A 19,870-nucleotide genomic window follows, 5' to 3' on the forward strand; every position below is an offset into this window, starting at 1 on the left:
CAAGGCTGAATAAGAGGCTAAAGGGAGGAGTAATTAATTGATGGTCAATCATGTTGAAATATCTATTCAACTCCACATGAAATCATGAAGCTTTGATGCTATTTTATTTTAATTGAAAAGATAATAAGAGGCTCCCAGTTTCCTGAATCCCTGAAAACACATGAAAGCCAAAATCTGGACCTTACAGATCCTGCCAGCACCACCCATTCACCTACTTGCATATGTGTACACTCACAGACAGAGTGTACATCAGCACATTGGCCTCCAAACGTGTTGGGACAAGAAGAGGTAGTGAGTGGTGAGATTAGGAAGGGATGGGGGGATGTGTGGCATTTAATCATATTTCTGTAAGACAGCTTTTGCTGAAAAGTAAACATGCACAATAATAAAAGGTTAGCCTCTTTCTAGGATATTTTTATTCAAGACACTATCCTAACATTATTAGAATTTTAATATACTCTGCAAAAGTTACTTCAGTGATCTGGTGGCCAAAGATGATATCACAGTTGTTTATCTCAGTAGATGTTACTGTCAGTTCATCAACTAACCTTAGTATTTAGTAACAGTGTATATAGAGCTAAAGTATGTATGATATTTACCAGTTTCTGCTGGTGGAAATAAGAGTTTATAGAGGCTAATATAGAGGCAGTCAAAATCAAAAAGTCTATAAGTAACTCATCAAAAGTATAAAAACTATCTTCATACTGCCTGCCTAAGTGTCTGGCAGATGCATATAACAAACACCCCCTTCTTCATCTTACATCCTGGTTTACTGAAGACCTACATTCATTTGTCATGTGTAAAATCTTATTAAGTAGTTTTTAATATGTTAAATATCTTTTTTAATTGAAATAAACATTCAGTATTAGTTTCAGGTGTACACTCTAACGACTCAACAATTCTGTACATGACTCAGTATTCATAGCAATAAGTGTTCTCTTATAATAAAATCCTATTTTAAATAGCATTTAAGGGCAGCCCAGGTGGCTCAGCAGTTTAGCACTGCCTTTGGCCCAGGGTGTGATCCTGGAGACCCAGATCGAGTCCCACGTCAGACTCCCTGTGTGGAGCCTGCTTCTCCCTCTGCCTGTGTCTCTGCCTCTCTCTCTCTCTCTCTCTCTCTCATGAATAAGTGATAAAATCTTTTAAAAAATAATAAATAAATAGCATTTAATCTAGGATTCTTTTAACAAAATTTTCATGTCAATAGTAGATGCTTAAAAGATGTCACCTAGAGACCTGGTGCAGATGCTTTAAGATGCTTAAAACATTTCTTTTTCTAGCCAGATTTCAATCAATTGTATTAAATGATGAAACATATAAAAGATTATTCCTAAGCCTCCAGAGATAGGGCATCTGTCTAATGAAGGCATTAGGTTTGGATTCTGTATTTTTGCTCTCTGTTGTGATGGCCTGCTAAGATTTGGTGGGATGGATATATGGGTTGGACCAAAGCAGTTTGAAAACCATGGCATAGATGGGGTGGAGATAACTTGGGGATAACATGAGAGCTTGGGATTTAAGAAGGACACAGGAAAGTGAGAGGAATAGGAATAAGGTAAGAAAGGAGAGAAAAGGAAGATGGACAAGGTGTTAAGGGAGCCTGGTGACAAAAATCTCAGTGAGCTGCCTGTTGGAGCTATGGTGTAAAGAATGGGAATGTGTTAGGATTGGTTTTGGCTGCAGATTTCAGAAAAATCAAATAGCTGCTTAGAAAACGAGACAAGTTTTTCTTTCTCAGGTAGAAGAAATTCAGGGCTAGGCATTGTGGGACTAGTGTGGTAGCTCCTCAGTCCTTGTGGTTCCAGCTTCCCATCTTTTTGCTCTGGCACTATATTAGCCAACTGTTGTTACAGATATGCCACATAACAAATAACTCTAAAACTCAGTAGCTGGAAAAAAGCACTTATTTTTCACTCAGGTTGTGGCTCTGCTGAACTTGGCTAGGATCAGCTGGGCTTGGCTTGATTCCATCTTGTAGGTTGGGTTCAGAACTATTCTGTGTGTCTCCTCATCATGGGACCAGTAGCTACTAGGCCGTATTTTTCTCAAGGCAGATGGCAAAAGCAAGAAGGCAAGCCAAACCACACGAGCATATTTAAAGCTTCTGTTCGTGTCATGTCTCCTAACGTGTCATTGTCCAAAACAAGTTCAGACCGTGCCCAGAATCAGTGGAGCAGAGAGGTATACTCCTCTCATAAAATCACGGCAACAACAGGAAGGAAAGGAAGGATTATAAGAACAATAAAACAATCTGCCACAGCCACCCTAGCATATGCCTCAGGGCCCAGTTAGGCGCCCTGACCTCCATCATTACAGATCACTTCCTTTTACATATTAGTCTCCCACACTAAGGAATACAGTCTAAATTTCAGGTATTGATTTGCCCAGCGTAAAACAGAGGGGTCTATTTTTAAGGAAGAAGAGGGATCTAGATAGTGAGATTGGTGACTGACAGTCTTTGCCACAGTTAATTTGCATAATTTTGTGGGAAAAATAAGCAGGCATACTTACAGGTACAGCAGGGTGTCAGCAGTTAGCCTTCTAGACATGATTGTTCTCATTTTTCTCTTTGGTCCTTAGATGTAAGGAATATAGACTGAAGGACCTCAAGAAATTGCTGCTGAATTGTTTTTGTTGTTTTAAGCTACTCTGAAAAATTCACTTTTAAAAAGACATGCCTTTATTAATTTTACAGTGTAGTTTCAGGACTGGGTAGCTAACACAATCAGATGTACTCTGAGTCCCTGCCTATATAAAAAGCTGTCATCAATATGACATATCTTGTATGTAACTTGTTATGTGAGTTCTTAGGAAGGCGTTTTGCATATTATACTTAAAATTGCAGTGGACACTTTGTAGACTAAAATTGTTCAACAGAGTTTTGGAGTACTTTATGCTTCTTGAGTTTTTATTCAGTTTGAAAACAATTTTTAACTTTTCATTTTGAAATAATTTCATACTTCATGTTGCCAGATACTAGAAAGAATTCTTATACCCTTTGCCTACTTTCCCCAAATATTTTGAGTCTATTATTTAAGTGATTTTGTTCCAGCTGTTTCAGTATATTTAGGATCAACAGATTTTGGCAAAAACCTATTTAGTATTAGTTGATACATAACATCAGCATTATTCAAAACTTGGCTGGTAATAAGTTTTGTGATTTTAAAAAATTTTTATTTATTTGACAGAGAGAGGGAGTGAGAAAGCATAAGCAGGGGGGAGGAGAAGAGGAGGTAGATTCACCAGTTGTTAACATTATTTTACTGAACTCCTTGAAAATAAATTGCAGACATCATGACATTTCACTCCTAAATATTTCAGTAATGTTATCTCCAAAAACAAAAAAAAAAAAATCTCCTACTAAAGTTTTCCTAATCAACAACAATGCTATTATTTTATTAAGAAATTTAACCTTGGGGCACGTGGGTGGTTCGGTCAGTTAAGAATCCGATTCAATTTCCAGATGAGATCATGATCTCAGGGTCAAGACGTGGAGCCTGCATGCTCAGGCTCCGTGCTAGGCGTGGACCCTGCTTGGATTCTCTCTCCCTCTCCCTTTGCCTGTCCCCTGCCCTCCCACCCCTGCTCCTGCACACACACTCTTTTTTTAAAAAAAGAAGTTTAACCTTAATATAATGCTTTCATATAATAATACACAGTCTGTATCCAGATTTTTCCACTTGCTTATTACAGCTGATTTTTAAAAATTTAGTATCCAGTCAAGGTCATGCATTACATTTGGCTGTCATGTCCTTTAATTTAGAAGTCAAAGCCTTATTTTCTCTTAAAGACACGGTTTTTGAAGAGTCCAGGCCAGTTATCTTATAGAATGTCCCACAATGTGGATATATCACATTATTTATTAAATAAACTTTTAGTAAAGCACTTCTGAGATTCCCGATGAACCCATTCTCAGTCCTCATAGATGGCAATTTCTTTCCAGATCAGATATTCCCAACTGTTAAGTCTATTTTTAGGGTCATACCATGATCATAACTAATGAGATTATTTATCAGTAGGAACCAGTGCAACACTGTCACCTTCTTAGAGTGAAAATTTCCTCATCCCCAAGCTATAGGAGCCCACCTACTCCCTTCCACCCTCCAAACCCCTGTCTCTTCTCTGGTTCTATCTTGTTTTTTTTCTAGCACTTCCTACTACTTGACATCGTTTATTTGGGTCTGTACTTATTGGTTGCCTTTCCTCACTAGAATACAAGTTGTTTGTCTTGTTTACTGCTGTGTTCCCAGGGCCTGGAAGAGTGCTCTCAATCTGTATTGTTGAATGAATATTTGAACTGGTTTGGGTCAGTCTGGAAATACTTCAGGGATATAATTTGAATTACTACCCCCCAGAGAGTTGATTTTTATCTTTATTTACAGGTGTAGGCCCTGCTTCCGTGATGGTTGGGAACCTGGTTGCTGGGAAACGCATAGCACAAGCTGCAGGAAGAGATCTTGGGCAAATTGAAGAGAATGACTTAGTGAGGAAGGTAAGAGTTCAGATGTGTTGGTTTTTATAAACAAATCAAAGACAGAACTTAAACTTCGGTAGTAGATGGAAGATGCATAGTAGATGGAAGATGCATTATCCAATTTTTGCAAAGTTACTGACCCTGCTTCCTTTTTTCTGCCCTATGACTTCAGCACCAATTTCTGGCAGAGATTTTACAGTGGCGAGCCCAGGCAACTCCTGACCATGTACTCTTCATGCTGTTAAATGCCAAGGTATTAAAAATCCAATTGTATATTTAATCAGATGAATATTGTGGGAGGATCTTAGGCACTCTTGATCGTTTTCATCAGAAAATTTCTTTTGTCAACTCTGAGGGAGGAGTTCCTGCTTTCTCCTTGTTTTGACATACAAGGATAAATTGTGCAATCACTTCAAGGTTGAAAGGAGACCTCCTGGAGTGTTGTTTAATGTCGGCTCTCCTTGAGTTACAGTCGAACCACCTTTATTCAGTTCTGATAGGAACAGTGGGGCCGACAATGTAGTTCCATAGATCTACAGATGTATAGGATGTATTAGTATGTCATGTCATTTCTTACCCAATTTGACTTTTAATTCTTGGACTTCTACCAGGAAGAAAATGACTTTAGATCAGCATTTTTTTTTAAGATTCTATTTATTATTTTTAATTATTTGCTATTAGTTATTTGAGAGGGAAGACAAGAAAGAGTACAAGCAGAGGGAGAGGAAGACAAAGAAGCAGACTCCCTGCTGAGCAGGGAGCTGGATGGGGCTCGATCCCAGGCCCCTGGGATCATGACCTAAGCTGAAGCTAGAAGCTTAACCGACTCCGCTAACCCAGGCACCCCATAGATAAATAATTTTTAAAATAAAGTTATTTTTACTATATATTCTTAAATGATTTATTGCTGACAGATGAAAAACAAATAGAAAATTATTCAAAAGTACATTTAACTGGTACTTTTTAATAGATGGCTCATCAGAATATTATATATTTTTTTAAGTTATGCATTCTGTGAGTGTACGCTGATATATGTTCTAATGGCTGAATCAGGCTGAAAGTACCGTGACCAGGGCATGTAATAGTATTTCCCACCATCAAGGGGAAGACTGGAGAGCCTGTTGAAATCTCCTGGGCCGCTTATCCAGATTGCCCTCTTCTGCCCAGACGCCACTAGATTCTGATATATTTCATACAAATACACTTTTGAGAGTTTATGTAGTGATAGAACTTAATGAGGGGAGTGTGCTGTGCATCTTAGGGAAAAGTCATTAAAAATCTTAAGAACTATTGTGCTCTGAAAGAAAACTTTTCAACTTCCTTGCTCTACCTCTATGTGACATGGGGTTTCCCTCCAGGCCCATGGATTCATTAGGATCCTTACATTTCAGTAAGAAGGTGTCAGTCCAGCTTATTTCCCCACTCGACTTCTAAGCTGGGCTATGGTTAAAGCTATAGCTCCGTGAAACCTGTACCCCAGGTATTTGTTAGAAAGCATAAGTTTAAATTTGCTTCTTGGTTTGAGAAGCAATATATGGACATGACTCAAAGACATTTAATCCATTTATTCCTCTGCATGTTTTAATATTTTACCTTGGATTAGCCCAGACCAGTAGAAAGCTTAGTGACCTTATCACATTGTTCCCTCATGCCCAGAAAAAAAATTTTTTTAATATTTATTTATTTATTTATTTATTTATTTGAGAGAGAGAGAGAGTGCAGGGAGTGGACGGCCAGAGGAAGAGGGAGTAAGAATCTTATTTTTTTTTTGTACATTTTTTTATTGGAGTTCAATTTGCCAACATATAGCATAACACCCAGTGCTCATCCTGTCAAGTGCCCCCCTCAGTACTCGTCACCCAGTCACCCCATTCCCCCGCCCACCTCCCTTTCCACCACCCCTTGTTCGTTTCCCAGAGTTAGGAGTAAGAGAGAATCTTGTTTTTTTGTTTTTTTGTTTTTTTTTTAGGATTTTATTTATTCATGACACACACATACACAAAGAGAGATTGAGAGAGGCAGAGACACAGGCAGAGGGAGAAGCAGGCTCCATGCAGAGAGCCCAACATGGGAGTCAATCCCAGGTCTCCAGGATCAGGCCCTGGGCTGAAGGTGGCACTAAACCGCTGAGCCACCTGGGCTGCCCGGTGAGAGAGAATCTTAAACAAGCACCACACCAGCATGGAGCCCGACGTGGGATTCCATCTCATGACCCTGAGATCACAACCTGAGCCTAAACCCAGAGTTGGATGCTTAATCAACTCTGCCACCCAGGCACCCTTAGAAAATTGTTTTTTTGAAGGTTTAGTTTGCTGCCGTACCATGGACCAAAAAGAAGATTACAAGAAATGGCCTTATGGATTTAACCCTGACTTTAGCCAAAAAGATATCCATTTTAGTGTTGTATCTTAATATCAAACAGTAGACAATTGACTAAGTAAATTATGGCATATAAAATTATGCCATGAAATACTATGCAGCCATTCAAAGCAGTATTATAGAAGAATATTTGATTATGCAGAAAATATAGAAGAATATTTGATTATGCAGAAAATTCATAATGTGGAAGTGGTTAATAATAGTATACTAAACTTCAGTAAAATAATCGAGTACCTAGGTGCACCTGGGTGGCTCACTTGGTAAGCGTCTGACTCTTGATTTCAGCTCAGGCCATGATCTCAGAGTCATGAGATGGAGCCCCACATTGGGCTCTGTGCTCAGCCAGGGTCTACTTGAGATTTACCCTCTCCTTCTGCACCTCCCACTTGTGCTCGCTCACTCTTTCTGAGATAAATAAATAAATCTTTAAAAATAATAATAATAATAATAATAACCGAATGCCTACTGAAGACCCTGTTGTGGGCCCTATATATTTCATAGTTCATTTTAAAGTGGAGGGAACTGAGGCCCAGAGACATAAAATGACTTGCCTGAGGTCACAAGGCTAGTAAGTGGTAGAACTAGGAAATTAGCTATTTCATTTGAACCCAGAGCTGTCTTCTGAGCCCACATTCTTTACCAGTGCAATACACAGCTTCAGGCAGATAGTATAATGTGGTAACTTTTTTTTTGATGTTGCATGTGAATTTATATATAATATATACTCATTTTTTAAAAATCAGGAAAATACACGCCAGAATGGTGATAGTGGTTACATCTGACTTATATTTTACTTGTCTGAATTTTCCATATGAACATGTACTATTTTATATTAATGAAACTTAAAAGTTATTTTAAAAATAGCTCAGTAAAACTTGTTTTTCTTGTGAGACTGAGTTCTAGAGTTAGAATAATTAAGATAGGATGGTATTAGCACAATAGGCAGAGAATAATTCAATTTAATTATTTAGTGAAGTTGGGATGCCTGGCTGGCTCAGCGATTGAGCATCTGCCTTCGGCCCAAGCCGTGATCCTGGAGTCCCAGGATCAAGTCCCACATCGGGCTCCCTGCATGGAGCCCCCTTCTCTCTCTGCCTGTCTCTGCCTCTCTCTCTCTCTCTCTTTCTCTCTCTCTGCCGCTCATGAATAAATAAAATAAAATCTTAAAAAATATATATTAAGTGAAGTTGAAGATAGGCATACCCAATTACCCCACAATTCCTTCTATAGATCTACCCTCTACCAAAACTCATGTATTTATGCATGAGGATACATGTACAAGAATGATGTTGTCCATTTGTACAGTTAAATACTACGCAGCAACAAAAATGAATGAACTATATCCGTGTACTGCAGCATAGCTGACTTTTAATGTTTAGAGAAAGAAGCAAAACAGAAATATGTGCCGTACAGTTACATTTATATAAAATCAAATATTTCTCAGGTGGTAACATCATAAGGAAAAGGAAATCAGTGATTAAGATTAAAAAGTCAAAGTAGTGGTTACATACAAAGGGAAAGAAAAGACAAGACTAGACCCAGGGGACCCCGGGGGTGCTTTTGTGCTGTTGGAAGTGGTCTTTCTCATGCCATGCTGGTTCTTACACAGTTGCTTGCTTTGTGATTTTCCATTATGCTATACATTCATATTTTATGCGCTTTCATACTTGTGTGTTTTATTTTACACACAAAAGGGTTTCAAAAGCCCAGCTCAGTGGAACTTGAATTAACACAAAGGAATTGATGAAGACCTTCAGGAAAATTACTCTTAGGATCATGAAGAATCAGCCATTTTCTAATCTGCTAATCTCTATTATTGTCTAGTGGACTCTGATTCATTGTTACTGTTTTGTATATATGTTTGCTGTTAGAAAATTCAGAGCCAAATTTGTGTTACGCACAACAAATGCACACGGCCATACAGCCAGCAGTGACTGTCCTGACCTCACTGCCGCCCTCATCCTTTTTTTCCTTTGTTTTCCTTCCACTCTTATTTCCTCATTTAAATAAAAAATTCCTATTTTTGAAGCTATCTTAAGAAAGACTATAAATGCATATATCTGATTAAGTTAATGTCAATATTCCCAGAGTTCCTTCAGTCACTAAAATAGAAAAGGAATACTGCACGTCTTTCTGTACTAGGAGAATTTTCACTGGAATTGATAACTTGCTAAAAAGAATCTACTGAGGCACAGGCCTTTCTGATACAACGTTGAATTGGCTATAGTTGTCACTGTTTCATTTCCTGAGTTTTGACCCACTTATTCTTTCTTCTATGTAAAGGGAACTACGGTGTGCACAGCCAATTGCCTTCAGCTTCATAAGCGAGCAGAGAGGATTGCGGCAGTTCTTGGTGATAAGGGGCATCTAAATGCAGGAGACAACGTGGTGTTGCTCTATCCACCTGGTAGGTGTTGGGTTGTTAAACTAGACTCAAGCTCCATTATCAGACCACAGAGCGTGAGAGGAGAAGTGAGGGCCGCCCTCTGCGCCCCGGGTAGGCCGTGCACTTCCCAGGTCTGGGAGCCCCAGGCACCCAGGCTAAGGTAAGAACCCAGCCTCACTCCCTGGAGTTGGGCAGCACCGTGGCTCTGCTGGAAGTGTGTCTATTGTATTTACCCTAATATTCCCACTGTCCGGCATAGTTGCTGGTGCTATGGTAAATATCAAATGAATAAACGAAGACTTTTTCTCTTTTGGAGACCCTCAAAAGAGGTGCTTTGTTTCTAGGAGTGTTCACCCAGCACCCAGTTCCTAAAGAATATTGTGCATGAACTTTTTTGACTTTGCATTCTTTATATCCTGCTCATTGTGTGGTCTTCCTTTGTTATTGCTGCTTTCGTCTTCCATGCTCTTGTTTAATTTTAAAGTGTTCTCTTCACAGTAAGAGGGACTCCATTATTTGATGACAGTTTGGTGCAAATAACCAGAATGTTGTTATATGAAATATTTGAGTTGTTCGTTTCTTTATTCTTCTGTCACATAACCACTCATGTGTTTGGCCTCTGGCCTTCTCTGGTCTTTTATCCCCCTTAGTTCATTTTGTTCTGTAATACTTACTATGCTATTTTATTTGCACTGATACTAAGATTTCTTAAAAAGTAAAAGAATCCCTCCTATGGTGTTCATGTGGGATTGTCTTCCACCCACCAATGAATGACATGGTGATGGACCAGAGCTTTTCCCCCCGAGGCCACTCTCCATGTCCTGGTAGTAGAGGGTTGTCTTCACATTGAGTCTCACTTTGCCTCCCTAAAACTCACATTACAGATGGAGGGACATCTCAGAAGTCTAATTGCTCGTCACACAGCAGCCTTCTAAATTTTTTAAATCTCAGGTGTTCCTTAGCCCTCCTTTCCCCGTTCTTTTATCTCCTAAGTTACCAGACCTGATTTCTGCAATTATTTCTACTAAGCAATATCAAGTTATGATAGCAAAATACCTTCCTCAGGTGTCTCTCAAGAGTTTACTTCTGGCCTGTTACTTATTCTTGGCTTCTCTGTATTTATAAATTTGTTTTCCTTCTTTATGTTCAGTTCCTTCTTGATTTAAAAATTTTCTTCAGCTGTTATCAGTGTTAAATTATGATCTCAATAAACTGGCACATGGTTGAATAAACTGGTTTTGGAAGATCTGCTTTTTAGTTTCTCAGTGATGCTGGGCAGCTAAGTGACTCTGTTTTGCAGGCATCGAGTTAATAGCTGCATTCTATGGTTGCCTGTATGCGGGGTGCATACCTGTCACTGTCCGACCTCCTCATGCTCAGAACCTTACGGCCACATTGCCCACTGTCCGCATGATTGTTGATGTAAGTACCAAGCATTATCTTGGCCTTGTCCTCATCTGATAAAATCCAGAGTCGGACAGCTCAAGATCCTTACTAATTTTCTGGTTTTATTGAGTCAGGAAGTCAAATCTGTCTCCTGAAAACCGCCTCCTTTTCATTTATCTAACCAAAATGGCTAACATTTTTCAGTGAAGGAATCTGAGAAAGTGATTATTGGTGAGACACAGAATTGTGTTTTTATCATGAACGTTAAGGAGGTAAAGCTGTCATTAGTAATTCTCCTTAAAATTTGGGGTTTTTGGAACACCTGTATGGCTCAGCAGTTGAGCGTCTGATTTTGGCTCAGGGCGTGATCCCAGAGTCCCGGGATCAAGTCCCACATCCGGCTCCCTGCAGGGAGCCTACTTCTCCCTCTGTTTATGTCTCTGCTTCTCTTATAAATAAATAAATAAAATCTTAAAAAAAAAAAACACCTTGGGATTTTTTTTCCTCCCTTCTTAAAAAATGTTTTAATTTTTTTCTGGACAGTAGCCCAGGTAGTTACATGCCAAATTGAATTCTCCCTCGTGTTGGTCATTTTTATTTTAGTCACTTTTATAAATTCATTTGGTATAGTATAAAAGGTATCCAGATCTTGCCCTGGAGGTGTTAGAAGTTTTTTGTTTTGTTTTAAGATTTATTTATTTGAGAGAAAGAGAGAGCACAAGCAGGGGGAGGAGCAGAGGGAAAGGGGGAAGCAGACTGTCCACAGAGCAGGGAGCCCAGTGTGGGGCTCGACCCTGGGACTCTGGGATAATACCAGAGCTGAAGGCAGACGCTTAACTGACTGAGCCACCCACATTCGGGGATAGAAGTTTCTAGAGAATATAAGAATTGAAGGAAGTAACATAAATCTGTATTGCATCATATTCTAATTCATATTACAGCAAAGAGGCAGAGTTCTTTTTTTTTTTTTTTAAGATTTTATTTATTTATTCATGAGAGACACACACAGAGAGGCAGAGACAGAGGCAGAGGGAGAAGCAGGTTCCATGCAGGGGGCCCGATGCGGGACTTGATCCCAGGACCCTAGGATCATGCCCTGAGCCAAAGGGAGATGCTCAACCGCTGAGCCACCCAGGCATCCCAAAGACACAGAATTCTAATTTGTGTAGCATTTGTTTCTCTAAGAACCACTGTTGTATCAGCAGCCAGAGCCTGCAGTATAAAAACCATGTTCACCGTAGATGATTTTATTACAGAGTTCAGTTCAGCAAAATGCCCTCTTTACGTTGTGCAAAGTAGGCCAGAGCAGCAGGGAGTTTCCTTCTTTTGACAGTTCAAGGGGAAGTTGGTCACTTTGCGTTTCCACGTGTAGGTATGAAGGAGAGCTTGTTTTCTGTGACAGCTCCACATCCCTCAAATTCAGGGTATGTTCTAGATCTAGTAAATTTCTCCATTCACTAGACTGTGACAAACACGAACTCCTGCTCTGACTCCTCGCATTCCCTGAGCGATACAAAATCCATGTTTTTACTTTATCATGGTCTTCATGAAATCAAGAGATGTTGGAATCCATACTGAGATTATAACTATGAAATATTTTAGAAGCAGTGTTGTAAACAATAACAAGACCATCCTTCTGAGACAATTCAGTGTTACACATTTCCAGAAGGACAAATAGTACAACATCCATTGTACTATTGTATGTTCTTTGAAAAACAAGTACTGTCCTGTCCAGAATGGTGTGCTTCTAGTCCAGTATGAGTTGCTTTTAACAGCAGCCAGAACCTATAGTGCCACCTGGGGGATAAGCTTCCTGGTGCTTATTTCTCTCCATTTGTTTTCTAGGTCAGCAAAGCGGCCTGCATTCTCACCACACAGACCCTAATGAGGTTACTGAGGTCCCGAGAGGCAGCAGCTGCTGTGGATGTGAAAACGTGGCCAACCATCATTGACACAGGTGAAAGGGAGATCTCTCCAGAGCTATTGAAGGGGCAAGAGTATTCACTCCCTGAGATCCCCTGAATTCTCATGCTAAAGACATTTATGCGACCCTTAGGTTGCAACACATTCCACCTGCTAAGAGAGAGGCAAAACTTCATGTCTGGTTCTCTGGACTAGATGCTACAACAACCAGATCCAAAGATGCAGATCACAGTCTGCTTAGAGCTCTTGAAACAAAAGTGTGTTTCTCTTACTCTTGAAATCCTCAAATAGCAGTTAGATTCTTATGTAGAATGTAACCACGTACATGTAAGGCCATATAAAGATGATCTGATTCTTGATTTCCAGATGTGATATAGTTAAAACATCATTGGACTAGGAGTCAGAAGACCTGGTTCTAGTTCAAACTCAAGTACTTATTTTCTTTATAACCTTCTCTGTGATTATCCTTTCCTGAAATGCTACTTACCCATACCTGACTCATATTTTTTGAGAATATCAAGTGCAGCATAATAGGAAAGTACTTCAGAAACTATAAAGTACATGAATTTTAGATGGTATTCCTGCTAAAAAAGCATGGGGGATAAGACATGGGGATACCTGGAGAATGTTGGTAGAGGAAAGAGAGTGGGTTTTGGAGTCAAGTAGATGATATTTAAATCCTGATACTCTGTTGTTACTCTCTGTGTATCCCTACTAACTTGGGCAAAACTGTCCACAAAGTGGGAGTTGTGATAACCACTTCATGGAGCTGTAAAGGTTAAATGACATAATGTAAAGCACCTTGCACATAATCATAATAATAACATCTTTTATTGCACCCTAGTTATATGCCAGTCATCTAACGTATTACCTAATTTTATCCCTACCCCAACCCTATTAGATAGGTGTGAGTTTTATCCTCATTTTACAAATGGGGATAACAGGTATAGGGAAGTTAAGTAAGTAGCAGAACTAAAATTCAAACCCAGTCAATTTGGCTCCACTCCCAGCCTCTTAACCATTAATTTCTTCTGTCCCTCTTTTCAATAAGTGCTGCATGGTGTCTGTCCAACTCAGGAACATTTGTATGGGCTTAAATGCAGGGATGGCAGTTCTCTGTGATGGTTGTGTGCCAGATGCTGAACTAGAGTTTTTTAGATTTGTTACTTAAAGGACATAAGCACAGTTATATAACACAAATGGACTGTGTTGGTATTAATGATGCAGGTGGATCTACTGTGGCTTTTGGACTTGGTCACACTTCAGAAAGACCTGAACCGTGGACTCTGATAGAGACAACAGGAAGGTTTCTTTAGGAACATGAGGAACCCCACCCTATACAAAAGTGTGTTGAGGGATAGATAAAGTCTTTGCCTGGACCAGAGATTGGTGCCTAATGATAGAGAGATTTAAAAGTCAGAGTCAGAATTGTTTCTTGATCCAGAAAGCCAGAGGAGCCATTAAAGAGGCTTGGTTGGGAGCGGAGATATCCTTGACACTGTTGGTTTTGACACACTTACGAAGCAAATGTGGGAGGAAGTGTATAAATAAACAAGCAAAGGAAAATAACCCCTAATTCTAGCTTTTCATTCTTAAAAATCTACCACGTTAACTTGGAAAAAACTCTTAAAGCAGTCCATAATTATCGCATGTACTAAATGGTAAATAATGAACTTTAACTTGGAACCAGCATGATAACAACTAAGACTTTTGAGTTTTTTGAGTTGTTTTAAAAGTGCTCTATGTGATTTACCTTCCTAACAGTTCTATGAAGGTAGGTATTATTCCCAGTTTAGAGATCAGGAAACAGACACAAGTTAAATAACTCCCAAGTCACTTTGATGACAAAAGGCAGAGCTGGATTTGAACACCAGCGATCTGCTTCCTTAGTTCATGTCTTCTGCCTCCGTGTTACATGACCCCTTACTAACCTAAGAAATACATTTGCCTGATGTAGATTTGCTTTACTTCTATTACCCAGTAGTGTCCTCAGCCCCAACCCACTTCTAGGAGTGACATACATGAGCTGTTTAGTTAAATAAGAGAAGCCTAAGCTTTAGCAAATTTCGGAGGCTATATTTGTCCATAGCAAAGCCATAGAAAACCAGCTGAAGAGCGATGATTTTCATGCTCCAGTGTGTCTGATTGACATCAGGTTTTTTTCTTTTCATTGCAGATGATTTACCCAGGAAAAGATTACCTCAGTTGTATAAGCCTCCTACTCCCGAGATGCTGGCGTATCTTGATTTTAGTGTCTCCACAACTGGCATGCTTACGGGAGTGAAGGTAGAGTGCTCTGGATATCTTCACTCTCTCTGGATGCTGGGAAAATGCCAGGTCTGCAAAAAATAGAGATGACCACTGCCCCCAGGGACTTCAGATGTGGGGGCCAACTGGTTGTACCAGAGACCAGTAGGCGGAGGATCAAAGGTCCTTGCTATATTTAAATAAAAGCATTGGCTCTTCCGGAATAAGTTATCCCAAGGAATCTGTGTTATGAAGAGTTCTGAACCTGGCCTAGAAGCTAATAAGAGCTAATAAGATAATAAGAGTCACAGTAAAAGCCAGTAAGAAAACATAGATTCATGTTTTGTAGAACTTGGTATTAACTAATGAACAAAAGTATGTTGCCTTACATTAGACTTCTGTAGGCTTTTTTTTTTTTTTTTAGATTTATTTATTATTTATTTTAGAGGCTGTGGAGGGAGAGGGAGGGACAGACTCTCAAGCAGACTCCCTCTGAGGATAGAGTTTGACATGGGGCTCTATCTCATGACCCTGGGATCATGACCTGAGCCGAAACAAAAAGTCACACACCTAACTGACTGAGCCACCCAGCGCCCCAGACTTAGATAGGTTTTTTAAACAATTGAAAATAGACATCATTTTGAGGAGTTTGGGGGAGATTGAAACTTTTCAGAGCTATCATTAGAGCTTTTTCTGCCTGTGGGGATGCCAGTTCCATCGTGTTCCATGTTCCCTACTTTCCAGATGTCCCACTCTGCAGTCAATGCTCTCTGTAGAGCCATCAAGCTCCAGTGTGAGTTGTACTCTTCTCGGCAAATCGCCATCTGCCTTGACCCTTACTGTGGACTTGGCTTTGCACTCTGGTGTCTCTGCAGGTAGGAATGGAAAAGCAAAGTAACAGAATGAGTGGGGATGTCTTTGGGGCTATAACCATCTCATCCTTCCCTTTGCTACCTTAATTTGGTTTCAACAAAATGCTGATGTTTCCAGAATTCGTGCACCTGATATATCTGTGAAGCTCATTTAGTTTTGTTTATATTCCCTTTTTCCCTTATCAGTTAGTTTTATGCCTCATACAAAACGTCGGAGATCTTATTACTTACTCTCTACTCCATCCTGTAATCCTCATTTTAGAAGCAGAGCCAAGTAGAAGGATGACACTTGGGTGAAATATGTCATCCTTTGACAGCCAGGACGTACCCCCTAGGTTTGGCAGGAAGGAGTATAATGAGATTGGATGACAGCGTGTTGCTGGAAAGTAGCATGCGTGTCCTGTCCAGATTGTGTCTTATGGAATAGCAGATCCCCACTCCTCCCAGGGAGCCTTATCTCAGCCCTGCATGCTCACCTCCCTGGTAGACATCTCCATGAACGCTTCACAGTCACCTACAACTCAGCATTCTCCTGAGTGTCCTTATCTTTGTTAGGATGGGACCATTCACCTTAGGGACTAGGACTCACTAGGACTGTGAGCATGATCTTCCACTTCTGTATCTGTATGTCTCGCATCCAGTTAAGTGTCATGTCCTTTGTGGCTCCATTTTCCCTAAACCCGTCTGTACATAAGAATCACCTAGGGGTCTTTAAAAAAAGGCTAAATAACGGGCTTTCCCCAGACTCACTAATTTACATCTCCAGAGGTAGCAACCACAATTCCAGTATTTTTTAAATACAAGATTCTTGGGTTCCTTGTGATTCTGATCTGTACTTGGGTTTAAGAGGTTGAAGGTTGATGGCTGTGAACTATACGTCTAATATGTGACTCTGTCATTCCTTTGTTTTTATCCTGGCTGCACTGTCCGGATTCCAGGCCTCACCATCTCTCACCTCTCCTGTCTCTCCGTCATCAATGTCTGTGTCTCCAGTCCCTCTCCATGGTGCTAGATTCACCCCAGCTTAAAGCCTGCAGCGACTGTCTGCCGGGGAAAGTCTAAGCTCCCTCAGACCATAATTATGCTCTTGTATTACAGTTTGGTCCCAACCTTTCTGGCCTCACTTCTCACCACTTCCCTGTGATGCGTCCTGTGCTATAAGATTTCGTAGTAGGCTGCTATTTCTGATGACTTTAAACACACCATATACTTCTGGGTTTCTTTTCCTTCCCATATGCTGTTCCTCTGCCTGGAATGCTCTCACCCCCACCCCCATTTCCTCCAGCCAAATTCCTGCTCATTCTTTAAGCCCCCGCTTAAGCAATACCTACTCAATGAAACGCACTCACACACACACCCCACCACCCAACTTTCCTAATTTGGACAACTTGCTTTTTATTTTATGATGATCTTGATCTAATGATCTTCACATCTCAGTTACTGTATATACCAGTCTGTTTTATGGTAGTTATCATGTCTTGTGAGTTGGACAGGAACAAGATTGATTCTTAGACCTTTATATCTAATATGACCTCACACTGCACTTCACGGGCAATAAACGTTGGTTGAATGGATGGTGTACATCAAGATATCTCGATGAATTGATAATGTCAGCTCTCGCCTTTCTTCGTTGCAGTGTCTACTCAGGGCACCAGTCCATCTTAATTCCTCCTATGGAGTTAGAAAACAACCTTTTCCTCTGGCTCTCCACTGTCAACCAGTACAAAATAAGGGACACTTTCTGCTCCTACTCAGTAATGGAGCTCTGCACCAAAGGGCTTGGGAACCAGGTGGAAGTGCTAAAGGTAAGAAGTACCACAAGTAGCCGGTCCAGAGGGTTTTAAAGAAATGGGCCAGGCAACATGATACCCGAGTAGGGTTTGACAGGCAGATCTGCCTGTTTTTTTCTAGCCAGTCAACATTTTGTAAACCTCAGGAATTTTATTTCTTCCGCTAATCTAATATGTTCTTTCAGAGCTTAATCTGAGTCTTACTTTGTGGAGAGGAAGATGAAACTAGTCAGGAGGCTGAATGGAAATGACTGTGTAAAGATGAAAGACAACTCTGACCTCCATTAGGACTTTTTCTAATAAAATTTGCAGTCTCAGAGGAGTAGAGATTGGGGACTGCCCCAAAGATAGGGGTAACTCATTCATATGTGTATCCGGGGATGATATGTCTGACTGACATATGAGAGAGTCAGAAGACTGATTTTCTTAATAGAAAATTACGTGAAATTTAAGAAACAAAACAGAAGAGCATGGGGGGAAGGAAGGAAAAATTAAACAAGACGAAATCAGAAAGGGAGACAAACCATAAGAGACTCTTAACTCTAGGAAACAAACTGAGGGCTGCTGGAGGGGAGAGGGTGGGGGATGGCGTAGCTGGGTGATGGGCATTAAGGAGGGCACATGATGTGATGAGCACTGAGTGTTAATACGAGACTGTTGATTCACTGGCCTCTACCTCTAAAACCAATAATACGCTCTATGTTAATTGAATTTAAATTTTAAAAAATAATAGAGAATTATGATCTGAAGGATAAAAAGAAGTAAGATTCAGTCTCTGGAATGCTAGATCTCTTTTTCTCTCAGTCCCCTCTCTCCATTTTGAAATAGGAAGACATCTAAAGTACAGAAATGGGGAGATATAAAAATGGGTCCCTGAAGAATCTAAGGTTTTTAGATGAAAGAGGAAAGAGATAGAGAATGAACAGACTCACCAGTGGGTAGTAATGTTAGTGGAATGCGTTGGCATTTGGCATTTCTTTTCCCTGGGCGTCTGAGATGAGACTACACCATTCCTTGGCTTTTCCTGACTGGAGAGATAGAACAGTGGCCCTGCCTATTCAGTCCTTTTTGCATTCCTACTAACTTCAGCTCCCTGCCGTTGGTGTCTTACAGACCAGAGGAATCAACCTCTCCTGCATCCGGACATGTGTGGTTGTGGCCGAGGAGCGGCCCCGCATCGCCCTCCAGCAGTCCTTCTCCAAGCTCTTCAAAGACATCGGGCTGTCCCCTCGGGCTGTCAGCACCACTTTTGGATCAAGAGTCAACGTAGCGATATGTTTACAGGTGATGATCATGAAATTCCTTGATGGTCAGGGGAAGAGAAGCGTGTGGTGCTCCACAGCCAAGGCTGAGCAGCCAGCCAGCCTGAAACAAGCCCGGTTCCACTTACCTGCTCTGGGACCGCGGGCTTCGCCTGCCTCACTTGGCGCACCTACAGGGTGAAGATAATAGCGTTGTTCTTCACAGGCTCCTTCTGTGGGATCACCCCCTTACTAGGTGCATGCCCTCAGGCCACGCCCGGCAGCTGAACGCCGATTTCCACGTTTCTTGTAGTAGTTTAATGGTACATAATGATGAATCAAGATTTTTGACTCCTCTTTGAATTTTATCAATATCTTATATTTAAAAAAAAAAAAAAAAAAAATATCTTATATTTACCTTATGTTTCTCTGTCTCCCCCCCCCCCTTTTTTTAAACAAAGGAAGCACAAATAAGTCTGTATTCTTTTCTTCAGCCATATGGCAAGATTGCCATGTTATTCTTGGTGGGTAAATAACGAGAAGAACTAAGTGATTTTCTGTGGCTTGGGGACTCATATGGTAAATACAGGCATGGACGAGAGTGAGAGTAAGAGAAGATGGCAGCCGTGGGTGGGTGCTTTCAGGGCTTCCGTGACCATGGGCAAGTGACTTTCAGGTAGCATCATGGTGATTTACCCATGGAGCCCCATCCCAGGCTCCCTGCCATTCACCTAGGCCAGTGTTGGTTCTGAAAATCCAGGGGATGCCGGCCGGTCTCGTGTCTGCCTTAAGTCCAGGGAGGAAGCCCCTCCTCAGCCTGGTAGCCTCTCGGGGGCTTCTCCAGCCCCGAGACCAGGCCCTGGCCTACTCTCTCAGGGGAGGGAGGGAAAGAAACACGAGGCCGTGAGTCTCTTTCAGGTGTTGACTGCAACCCTGCCTCATCTGTTCAAAGAGGGTGAGCTTTCAAAACAGAGTGTGGATTTTCTATACATATGGCTAAATTATTTCTTGATTTGAGAATGTGAAATATGGAAATACATAAATAAACAATGCATTGATTTCTTTTTCTTTAGGGAACTTCAGGGCCTGATCCAACTACTGTGTATGTAGATCTGAAATCATTGAGACATGACAGGTACAGTAGATTTATTGTGCTCACTCCCTATTGG

The 19,870-nt window shown here is 40.7% G+C and overlaps 1 protein-coding gene across 4 annotated transcripts in view; it reads left to right on the top strand.

The window, feature by feature from the left end:
• The window catches only part of DIP2B (disco interacting protein 2 homolog B), a 220,545-nt gene that overhangs the window by 188,169 nt on the left and 12,506 nt on the right, over positions 1-19,870 (top strand). For all 4 annotated transcript variants that reach the window (XM_038577654.1, XM_038577656.1, XM_038577653.1 and 1 more), the window contains 10 exons: positions 4,386-4,495; positions 4,650-4,730; positions 9,140-9,263; positions 10,543-10,664; positions 12,474-12,585; positions 14,728-14,837; positions 15,543-15,673; positions 17,307-17,475; positions 18,574-18,744; positions 19,775-19,836. In XM_038577654.1, the coding sequence (XP_038433582.1) occupies positions 4,386-4,495; positions 4,650-4,730; positions 9,140-9,263; positions 10,543-10,664; positions 12,474-12,585; positions 14,728-14,837; positions 15,543-15,673; positions 17,307-17,475; positions 18,574-18,744; positions 19,775-19,836 (1,192 nt within the window). The remainder of the gene's footprint in view (positions 1-4,385; positions 4,496-4,649; positions 4,731-9,139; positions 9,264-10,542; positions 10,665-12,473; positions 12,586-14,727; positions 14,838-15,542; positions 15,674-17,306; positions 17,476-18,573; positions 18,745-19,774; positions 19,837-19,870) is intronic.

This window comes from Canis lupus, chromosome 27 (genome assembly GCF_011100685.1).
Source record: "Canis lupus familiaris isolate Mischka breed German Shepherd chromosome 27, alternate assembly UU_Cfam_GSD_1.0, whole genome shotgun sequence".
Lineage (NCBI taxonomy): Eukaryota > Metazoa > Chordata > Mammalia > Carnivora > Canidae > Canis > Canis lupus.